The 12,132-nt window shown below is 42.8% G+C and overlaps 1 protein-coding gene across 1 annotated transcript in view; it reads right to left on the reverse strand.

The window, feature by feature from the left end:
- ptgfrnb (prostaglandin F2 receptor inhibitor b) overlaps positions 1 to 12,132 on the reverse strand; it is a 75,731-nt gene that overhangs the window by 37,847 nt on the left and 25,752 nt on the right. The window contains exon 6 of the mRNA XM_080876900.1: positions 41 to 187. Within this exon, the coding sequence (XP_080733026.1) occupies positions 41 to 187 (147 nt within the window). The remainder of the gene's footprint in view (positions 1 to 40; positions 188 to 12,132) is intronic.

Genomic DNA, 12,132 nt, shown 5'->3' on the forward strand with positions numbered 1-12,132 from the left:
GTGGAAAAACTTCTCTAAAGTAAATCTGAATTAAACATACCAGGAAGCGATGTGTGCTCCCAGCTGACGCCCAGTCGGCCTCCAAGAGGTAAGTTGGCAATGTTGGTGACGCGACAGGCGAGTTCTGTTGGCTCAGCTGTCGTCTGGGGGTTGACTTCAGCCACGAGGGTCAGCGTGAAGTTCGGCTCTGTGGTGAAAAAGCGAGGCAGCATAAAATTAAACTGGGTGTCAGTACGGAATAGAAAACTTTAAATGAGGTTGGGTGGTCTGATAACTCTGGTCCTTTTGGGTTTTAAACTCATTTGCAGTACTTTTTACCCAATTAATTTTTATCAGTTTGAACTGCCATGCTTTCAATTTAACCTCAGGAAAGGCACAAGGAAAGAACCACAGCTTTATGGCAGCAGACTATAAGAAATAAGCAACTGCAAATGTGAAGTTCCATCCAAGCATCATTCAACCTGAACAAAAGCCTAGCCCATAAAGAAACAGATAAACCTGACTGGCCTGCACAGAGCTCTTGTGCTCATTTTAAAATATACACAAGCTTCTATGTCCATTACTTTAAAAAATATAGCTTCTTGAAATTGGATGATTCTTTTTGATGCACCCTGGTGAGATTGTGTTTTTAGTAGCATTTGCATGTTTATCATTCTGTCTGTAAACGGGATAGCTCGAGAAGGTTTTACTGAATTCTGATAAAACTTGGTGTAAAATGGGACCACGTTAATAATCCATTAAAATTTGGCATCCATCCACCAAGGTCTTAAAGGTCAACTTCATGATTTATTACCTGAAAACTGACAAAAAAAAAAGCCTCAAAACTTAGAGACGTGATGTGGTATACATCGTCAAAGTGATAACAGAGCTATTTAAAACTGAAAACACAATACTATTGCCTTTAAAGTAAACGCTGTTCGGACAGTGAGCTGACTTTGCAGAGGTTTGCGCTTCTTGTTATATAAAATATATCCTGTCCTTGTTTTAAACTCGATACATAAAGTATGGTCGACTGAAAAGAAGCCTCAAGCCCAGATGGTGCAACTGGCATAATTAAGTGGTCAGACTTAGAATGGCAATTAAGTTTACCAGCAAACAGCCTAGAAGGCGGCAGATTAATGGCCATGACCACATAACATAGATCTAAGTGTACACATACAAAATCTACAGCAGGAGACGGGCTACGTGGAGTTTTTAATTATCCTCGTTGTCAGCAGGGTTGAAATGAGCACTTCTTTTAAGAAGAGAATCAGAACCCTGACGGCTGAACAGCTCCTCGATGATAATGCCAGAAATTGAGTTACTGTGCTGCCTCGAGAGACATTATTCCCAACCCAGCCGGGTATTGCTTTCATCAGTCAGTCCTAGGTCACATTAACAGTCTGACATCACCAGACACATGCAAAGTGAATCCTCCTTTTTTTTTCTCTTTTAGGTGATTTCTTCCTTAAATAGAGTTAGGTGACTGAGCCAGATGACAGAAATAGAGCAGAAATAACACCGTTAACTGTGTGAGATGAGGTGGGTATCAAAGCATTAATAGTGTGTGTGTAGGTGGGGAGGCAGGTCCTCTCAGTCAGGCATCCAGATTGCACCTTTACGCGTCAGTGAACAGGAAACACACAACAAGATTTCCACCTGCTTAACCGTGAGAAATCACACACTCACACACACACACACACACACAGTATATAAAAGTAGTTCCTGATACATCCCAAAGTGTGCCAGCATACCAATAGATGCCACTATACCACACACACAGACACACACACAGACACACAAACACGCAGCCAAAAATGTAAGAAATCAAGTGCATGGGCTTGGGTGTGTTTGGCAAAGGAGTTGGTTTGCATGATGTCAGCTGGACGTCATACGCACACACACACTGACTCATGCACTGTCACCATCTGGTGTGAAACACACACACACACTTTGATCAATGAGAACGTGTGAAGCTCCTCTGCCAATTAGCCACGCTCCACGCTCTCTCCCACACCGAAATGTTGCCTCATTTAGTCGAGTAACATGACCACTCGTCGCCAGTTCAGGGGCTCCGATACTGTACAGCAGCTTGTGACACAAGGCTTTAAACGCAGTAGGTATACACTGAGCAGCCACAACATTAACACCACTGACAGATATAGTGGATGATATTGATCCACAGTGAAATGTTTGCTTGTGGCATTTCACTGGCCAGTACTCTGACAAAGCACCCCATCATGTGCCAAACACCTAAAAATAATAGCACACCTAGAACAATCACCCATGCCGATGGCACAGATACCAAGGAGAAAGCATGCCGCCACACTGCAAAGATGGCTCAGGACCACGACGGCAAGTTAGAAACCCGACCTCCAAACTTCAAACTCTTCAGTTTTTATTATCTAATGGATGCGCCTCAACACACCCAAACTGTAAAGTGGGAATATCAAACTTAAGGCCCAGGAGTCACAATCGGACTACAAAAGACACCAATCTGACCCGATGAACGCCTTTGGAGAATATGAAGGACATATTTTGGACTTGTAGCCTTATTTTCATTAGTTTTACAGCGTTTTCTGTTTAAGCCCACAGAGCCACGCTGACAGGTTTCTTTCATTTACTGCAACAATTAAGATTTCCTCAGACTTCTAAAACATGGCTGAAACTCATGCTTCAGCTAAGGAAACATCCAGCCATCCATCTATTTTCTTACCCACTATTCAAACTTAGTTTCCCCTTGGAGGTACTGAAGCCTATCCAAAAGGCGGGGTTCACAAGTCCATCACAGGGCTGAGGGGATATCAGTTTCCTACTCCGCTGACTATATAAGTAATGCAAACTAATTTAATCAATAGTCTTAAAACACTGTGGTTAAACCACTAACTCTCCGTGTCATCTCACCCACATGACAAAAATTGCCCAACAACAGTTTTCCAACTATGAAAAAGCTTTAAATATGGAAAACCGATGCAGTGTGCATGAAACTGAGCATCAATTCACAGTCATCCTGCAGTTTGTTTCAATGCAAGAAGAGCAAAGAAAAAATAGATTTCATGTTAAAGAGGCTTTTCACACTTCTGACCTGAAGTCATGTCCTCAAAGCTGAGTCTGACTGGCAGCCTAAATTGCTCCTTTCTGTTATCCTGCGTTCTGCAGAGTTAAGCAGGGAAGAAAATTGTGTAAAACAAGCTTTAAGAAGAAGAAAATGGCTCCATTAGTGTGTGGATCTGGGAGGCAGAGCGAGGAAAAATAGGTCATTGTCAATAACACAACAAACTGCTTTCATCACACAGCATGTGTTCACATCGAGAAGTTACTCTTTGGATTTCAGTGAGAGCAACGGTGACAGATTCACAAACCACTAAGTGCTGTTTTTTTTTAATTTTACACATCAATTGTTATTTTTCAGCTCACATAAAACTAACAACTGATTTTAATATGAACAAATAGATTCATTTTTATTAGTAGAGCTATCAGCCATAACATTACTGACGGACAAAGTAAATTCACTGAGACCAGGAGCTGTGGGACAGCAGTATCCTTCAGTGGAACAAATGACCACCGTACTAAAAAACCTCCCCAGGAACAGATCAAGGAACATGACAGTCAAGCCCAGACACAGGTAACTGCTTGGGCCCTTTGCTCATAACGAGGCTCTTACTCAGGGGCTGTACATAGCTTTAGTTTTAGCCAGGTGACAGTAACTGAAAGGTCTGATTAGGTCTGTTACGGATGTTTTCGTGGTCCCCCCTTTGCAGTTGGCTTTGACTAACTTTGTGTCTTCACTCACAGTGAGGAGAATCCAGCAGAATCATCTCTAGAACTGACCGAACGATTTCCCAGGAAAGGATCAGACATTTCTCCTACCTGCCCTGAAATCTTCACATCCTGCTGCTTTCAGAAAGCAACAAACATCTTTAAGGACTCGCTCACTGCTCACCATCTTTTTGAACTTCTGCCGTTGGGCAGACGATACAGGACATTAAGAACGCACATGACTAGACTTCAGAACATTTTTTGTAATATTTACATGTTTTATCTACCTTCTTATAAATTTCTATTTTTATCTATACTATGAGGAGATCCTGTGTTGAGCAGCAGTTTCCTGTCTAATTTATTGTACAACACAAATAAAGGAGCCTTAGATCTTGATTTGCGACAGGAGAATGCAGAGACCAAAAACATGAGCACAAAAAAGACTTAAGAGATACAATATGCTGTAAACTTTGTTCTCACATCTTAAACTGTAATATGGCTTTAAGTCCCTCTCTTAAGGTGGCTCCTGCGTCTAAGTTTAGACTTAACGTTATATGTGTGATGTCGAGGAATCAGGTGGGAGCCAGCACAGAGATTCACCTCCAGTTAACGCACAAGCACACGCATATAGTGTTACAGGCTGTTACAAAGTTTTCAGTTTGTGAAAATGTATCCGAGAATCCATTAAAGTGAAGCTTTGCTCAAACAAGGAAGTGCAGCCATCAGCAGAGGTTTTATTGGAGCTCAGAAGTGCTGCGTGTTGTTCTTTCGATGAGCTGGGCTTTAACTGGAATGCGTCTGGTCACAGTTTCCTGCTTCAGCTCAGTTACAGGTGGGCCGTGAGCCACGATAAAGCCGCGGTGACTAGCGGAGGTTAGCTGGGGAAGTTTGGCGGTGACTGTGCCATTAAGCTGGGCAGCGGCGTTAAACTCTCAACCAGAGCAGATTCAGCAGTTTCACCGAACGGGAGTGTTTCTATGATGTCAAAACAACCAGAGGCATGTGAGTCGCCCTTGTTGCGCTGGAGCGTGCGCACACAGTGTGTGTGTGTGTGTGTGTGAGTGAGAGAGAGAGAGAGACGGGAAAAGCAGATATGAACGGGGGGGGGGGACCACTTGAGCCATTCCCTCCTTCTGTCAACACAGCGCACTTCTCCCAGGACGGAGGGAAAATGCGGGCTGACACTGAACAGATGTGCTTTTGATATCACGTTTACAGCTCAAACAACTACTAATCTAATGTCGGATAAGACACTCGTATTAAGACACTGAATCTCTAAGAGGGCTTACATTACTTTGGACAAATACACCTCAAACTGATGGCGAGGTGAAAATCATGCCAGGGCACAATAAACCTGCAGGGGTTCAGAGAATGAACATTCAAGCTCTGCAGCTAGAAAGACAGACACTTAACTCTATAGATGCTAAACATCACAAAACCACAGAGTGGAGCTTCTTGCAGCCCGTGGCCATGCACAACCTCCTTAATTTAGCTGCTTTTCATTTTACTGAAGGATAAATTTTCACTGAGTGTAGGAAACTGCCGGAAAGCAGCAGGAAGCATCTTAAACACTTTCCTTAGGGGAGAAAAAGTCATACAGTTAATCCTGTACGAAACAAAGTTTACCAAGCTTAACTCTCTTATTCACGCAACCCTTACACACAAAGTAGAGACTAATTACAGTTTTCAGATCCTTAAAATGAATCTGGAACATTACTCGTTTAAAATTACTTACTTTTTCTCCAATTTAAACATATGCTGGAAACAACTGGGGATTTAGTGTCTTGCTTATCAGCTTCAACATGTGGGCAGGAATTAAAACCACCATCCCCAAGAATGATAGCCAACCCTACTTCCCTAAGCTACGGACACCCACAACACAAACACTCGGCAGCATCAACACGGTTTGAGGAAACACAACGTCCTCTTTATTTGCATTTCTTTTTTCCAAATGAATCACATACATGTTTTAATTCCTGCAATTTTACAATAAAGTTAAACGTTAAAGGAAAATTTGAAAAAGATTGGCAGAGGACAGCCTGCTTTAAAACATCCATGGAAATTGACAGAACATCGACCAAGAGCTAATTATTTAATCAGGTTTCTGGCGTGATGTCAGGTGTCCAGCGTGTTGAATGTCATGCAACCTCTGGTCACGATGAAAAAAAAAAAAAGGTGTGTATTCCCTGACTGGCTGGTGAGTTCGTTCCTGGAGTTTGTCGGCAGTCGCTAGGTAAAACTAATCGGAAAGAAGGCGGTGCACCAACAAAACTCATTGTGGTTTCTTTGGTTGCTAGGAAATTGCTGTAGTTTATGCAGACTTGTTTGAAAACACTATTTGCTATACTAGTAGTAGTAGTACAAGTTGGTCCAAGTGCTAACGCAAACACATCTGAAAATATTTCACTTTTTATCTTTAATCTGTTGCACTTTCAATAGCAACCAGCGTGTAACAAGTGAGAGTTTATAGACAAGTCCAGGCATGTAATTCCTTGCAAACTGTGGGCAGCTGTGGCAGACTGAAAGCAACAAAAGCAGTTGTAGGATTTCGGCCAGCTGATCGCAGATACACATAGGTGCCAGGGGTTCACTGACTAGTCTTGAGCCTTTTGTGACTGGGACACACCTAGTTGGGAGTGGCTGGAGCTTAAGTGGTATAAGGTTGGTGGTTCCTTTCATCGCCGCTCCAGTCCCCAGTTTAAATGCCTTGCATACCTAAATATCCGTGGGCAAGATACTGAACCGCAAGTATGAATGTGTGTGAATGTCAGATAGAAAGCAATGCCTGTGTGAGTGGGGCGTGTTATAAATGTTGTATAAAGTGCTTTTCATGCTCAAGTAGAGCACCAGTTCATCCATCAACTTCAGCAATCGACTATCCAGCAATTGCAATTAACCTGGCAAACACTCGCCAACCGGTCAGTGAATGCTCATTTTCCCCCTCACAACTGGTGGATGGCAGATGCTCCATGCACATGTGGTCTGGCCCTTTTTCACTTGACTCTGCCACCATGATTGTCACACAGCCAAGTGGCGGACAAGTTAACAGTCACGTGTCTGCAAAACCTCAAAATACACAACCTTGCAAATTAATGCACAGAATCAGTAGGTGAGGGAGATTTTAGAGCTTCTTTGAGAGCTAGTGAGGAGTCAGTTTGGTTGTTGTTGTTAGCAAAGGGTTAAACAACTCTTTCCAAATCTTACAAAAACGTTCATGACAACTATGGAAGGTAACTACTTTCAATAAAACTTGGTTATCAGATAGACAATTTATCATTGGCACATCTAAAGCACATCCATCTTTTATTGCAAGTAGATCCTATAGCACAGGCCTGATCTCTTGCAAATCTTATAAGAATGAAGCTGCCTTACACGGTAATTACAACAAATGAGGCTCCAGTATTTTACAAGCTAACAATGATGTATTAATGCAGCTTCACAGGAATCCCGTGTGCAAAGTATTGCCTGTTCCTACATTCAGCACACACAGAGAAAGATACTCGAATCCAGAATCCTCGTTTCCAGCAGTTTCTCTTTTAATCTGCGTTTTGTTGCTGGAAGAAGATCTGCCCCTTTAGCTGCTAAATGCTCCGGTATGTTTATCAGCTGGTTGATAACAGCTTGTTTGGTGCCAGTACAGTTGGATGATCAGAGCTTTTTCCATTGCAAATGACACCACCTGACATTCACATCTCAGCCGGAAGGCTGAGCCTCTCCATCCTGTCTGCAGAGAGGTCTCACTGTCTCCTCTCAGTCATACATCCAATTGAGTGGGTCTGTGACCTCCCCCAAGTGGTTCAACTACCTCCACTGACTCCTCTCAGTGTGGAGTGGCAGCTGAAACACACAGAGGTTCACACATAATACTGAATTCCTCATTGTGTCGTGGCACGAGGCCAGGCAGGCAGCAGAGAAATGAGATTTCAGCTGCTCATTTTCTGTCCTGTGCTCAGAGACTGACTGCAGAAGAAGAAAAAAAAAGATCAAGTGGTTAACGAACAGCTCACATCTCTGTTCTCCAACACCAGAGATGTGTGAGTGCTAATCTTTATTTTGAGATCACAACCCAATAACGCCCGATCATCCCTCATTAAATCGCAATGAACAAAGCTTTTTTTTCATGATGCAAGTGCGTGCAGGAAAACCACAACAGCTCGACTGTTTGGCTTATTGCAATAAAATGCTGGGAAAAGCATAGACATCTTCCATTTACCCTCTATGTGAGAAATCCACTGGCTCAAGCTCAAGATGGAGATAAAAATCAAAACTAGTGACAAGAATCAAAGCTCTGAGCTGCTCCTTTAGTTCAGCTTGAGATCAGATGCCTTTGACTCATATGCATATACTGGATTTTCCATGTATGCATGCAGCCAGTACATGTTGCTCTACCGGATTTTTGCTACAAATTGACAGCAAACAGCCACACACGACTAGAGCCACCTGTCTTTGCTCCTCCCAACAGTGTCATATGACACTGTATAAAGGGTGAACATGTTCCTTTAGCTATAGGATCCGTGAGGCGCACTGTAAGGGTTACATGAAGACTACTAAAACCCTTTTTGTAGCAGAAATTTACTGATAATGTTTTTTAGTCTACTCTTTCATCTTTATATTGATTCTTCCACTAAAAGAGGTGATATGAAGCAAAGAGGTCAAGCAGACACGTTACTGCACAGGACTGACCAAACTGTCTCAGTTTCATGGTGTATACGTGCCACAGCTGTGTGCACAAACCCTTTGAGTTTACCTTCAAATGAAGTGGTTTAGATAATCTGGAAACAGCAGCTTAGAGACCAAAATGATTCACAGATTCAAAGCGAATGTGCACAGGTCCGTATCTGCGTGGTACGCAGACATGACTGCTGCGCATATTCATAAAATACACAAAATTTAATACTTTGCATGAACTACAAGATGTCTTTTTTCCAGTAAAGTGGCTCTACTGACAGTAACTCCAGCTGACACGACAACGCGCGCACACATAGGGGAAGTGTAGCCAAGGGTGAGACAAATTACACCCTCTTTAACTCCGTGTGTATCTGTGTGTGTGTGTCTGTGCGTGTTCCTGCCGTGGGGAAACTCCTAAACAAGTTCTCCAACTCGGTTTTTTTTTTTTTTTTTTGCACTTCGTGGTAGGGTGAGCCTGTAGCAAAGCATCGTGGGAAGAAGGGGCAATCCTCAAGGCCGCACATCAGTTGAATAGGAGCTGACTGGCTGACAACACACAGAGAGACACACCAACGTGCACGCACAAAAAAAAACTTGAGAGGAACGGGTTTGGAATATATGAGCTTCTGTATAGTCAATTAGAAATGTTAGTGTGTGTGTTTCAGCAGACGCAGTATGAAGGAATGTTTACCCCCAGGCCAGCATGTAAGAGTTCCACCAGTGAGAACCGCCTCATACCCTCAGTATGTGGGACACACAAACACACTGAAGACAGTGTTTGAAGCGTGCGTGTGCATGTGGCACTTACTTCTCCAGAGAGCGCCTTCAACAAACCTACTTTCATTCTCATACACTTGTAAACCACTCAGCAGACACACACATGCAGAGGAAGCATGCAGATAAATCTGAGTGCTATCACACACACGTAAACACAAACACATGCAAACGGTTAAGTTGGAAAGCGAGACGATGTCCTTGATGGTGCCGTTCGATACTGTGCCCTTATGCGGGCTGACTTTGATATGCGTGTGCCCGCAAAGCTTTGCTGATATTTGCAGATGTAACACGGATCCTCCGGGCTTGAGGAATCTTTTGAGTTTGGAAAAGAGATGGCTGTTGGTTTAACTAAAGGCTGCCTTTGACATACTTTACAGGATGTCCTGCAGCTAGCAGAGGCGCACTGTACCGTCCACTGAGACTGACCGGCTGTCGTTTAGATATATTGTAGTTTAATAGCTGGACCACACCATAAGACTGCTCACTATGTGTTTTACACTAAATACATATAAAGAAATCCTGCTAAACTACTCCATGTGCATGTACATTAGACCTGCCTTCGTCTAAACAAAGCCATTAGCTGTTTTTTAACATGCTGGACGTCGCCAGCTCTGATCACTTGCTCGCACCGTCGACTCAGGCCAACCTTTGACAATAACTTCTCTTTAAAACAAAGATGTGCCCGGTGCTGAACATGTGTAGCTGGAACAAATCTGCCTGTTTGCTTTTTGTTTTCGTAACAGTACAATTTGTCTAAAGATTTTGAAGGAGGGCACTGCAATCGGGAGGGGGGGGGGGTGCCCAGTGGTTCCAAAGCAAACAACAGGCACCCTGCGCCTTTATAATTCATGCGCGGCTAGAGTAAACAGGAACAACACACATTCAAAGTCACATTCTGAAGCCGGGCTGGTTGATATACTGTTAGATTTTACGCTAACAGTAATGACACCCTGTAGCTTTTATTATCCAGCTTCTGCACATTGTTAGCAAAGCTAAATGAACCTGCTTCTCCAGTTGTTTAAAGCACACCAGGATATGGATTCCACATTCTCTCTCTGATCCACACGCTGGATACGGGAAAGGAAAGCCCAGCTAAATTCTCCAAAGGCCGGCTATAAAACTGGGTGCAAACCAAGAAGTGATAAAGCAAAGGTGGCTGTTAACGCTGAGTCACCCATGGAGCACTAGCTGACTACTTCTTTTCACTCTCTTTGCATTCATTAGTAATTATTAATCTCTGGCTCTCTTTCACAGTGTGTCTTTTGTCACGTCTCCCTCCCGTCATCTCCAACCAGTCGCAGCAGATGGCCCCGCCCCTCCCTGAGCCTGGTTCTGCTGGACGTTTCTTCCTGTTAAAAGGGAGTTTTCCCTTCCCACTGTCACCAAGTGCTTGCTCATAGGGGGTCGTCTGATTGTTGGGGGTTTTCCCTCCATTATTGTAGGGCCTTTTCCTTACAGTATAAAGCACCTTGAGGGGACCGTTGTTCTGATTTGGAGCTGTGTCTACAAATCGGGCAAGTAGACTGAAGAATCCAGCAACAGCATGAACCTCTTGTGGCAAATCCATCGCAATGTTCAGGGATTTATGGGTTATTAACTTGTTAGTTGAACGTCCAGTAAATGCTGAAATGTTTCCGATTTCCTTTTGATGTAAGTATTTTCTGGCAACCACGTCCCCCAAACTCCGTAGAGGGATTATGGGACTACGAGGTGCTTTTGATCCTTGCTGACAATATTACAGCCAAGAAGCACCAAAGCAAACTGGACTCCATGAATATCATTAAGGGTTTTATGCTTTTATGCTCTCCGAAAACGAAATGGGGACAAAAAGACTAATTGCCTTATTCCTGAAATAAACCAACACTTGGGCTTTTCAAACTTTTAGCCAGTCGATCTGCCAAAGCACTTCCTGGGAATTCCCCAAACCATTAAATATAGTACAGTAGATGAAATAAGAGCGCTTATGTAACTAATTTTTATTTATTCATTATAGTCTGTTTCTTTCATTGAGATCTGGGATTTGGGGAATTTGTGAGAAATTCAGCTGTTCTTATGATCAGTTATAACAGGACTTTTACATCAGTATTGAATACCGGAGACGCCACAATAGAGCAGGATGGCTTGGTTAACAAACCAAAGATTTAGCCATTGGTGTAGATGTTAATACACTAAACTTTCTTTTGGCTGATCCCTCAGTTCCCAAGAGGCAAAGATTTTACATCTTCCTGACGCGCCCATTGCTTCTTACCCCCAAACCTTGAACCCTACTTGAGGTTGGTTGGTGTCTCCTACTGGAGTCAAACTGCGGATTTCTTAAACGCAAATGTTAACCACTACACAACAAAGCCCCTATTAGACAGTATTTAGAAAAAAAAAGTCAGCACCAAATATTATGGATGGGAAGTTAATTTTATTTAATTTTATTCTAAATTCTGTTGTTGGCTTTGATCCATTATCAAAACAGTAATTCTGTTTCCTGCATGACACTGTTGTTGTGTCTTGCTTTTATAAAATTCTGAGTGGTTGACCTTGCAGGAAAGACTATTTGGGTCAACAAGATCAATTTAGAAGAAGTACAACATGCATAAACCCTCATTCGCTTTTCCCATTGATTATGTAAAATTTTCCAGGTTGGTTCTGCCTGGACCACCCAAGTCTGCACCAAACAGACTTTTAGTGGTAAAACCTGCATCTGCCCTTGAAAGACGGCCTTTGCGGCTTTTAATTAAAAAAAAGAAAAAAAGAAAAAGAAAAAAGTCAAAAGTCACCTTCAATCCCTAGTTGATAAAGTCAAAAAAAGAAAAAACAATCTCAAACATGGTGTAGAATGTGCAGGCCCCCTGCTGTTTCAGTTCTGACTGACGATGTTCTGCTCTCAAGGTCCCTCCACCTTGAGAGCAGAACATCAGTGTCAGCGACCTATCAGTCTGGACATTGACTGGACCATTA

This window comes from Rhamphochromis sp. 'chilingali' (assembly GCF_963969265.1).
Source record: "Rhamphochromis sp. 'chilingali' genome assembly, chromosome: 3".
Taxonomy (NCBI): Eukaryota; Metazoa; Chordata; class Actinopteri; order Cichliformes; family Cichlidae; genus Rhamphochromis; species Rhamphochromis sp. 'chilingali'.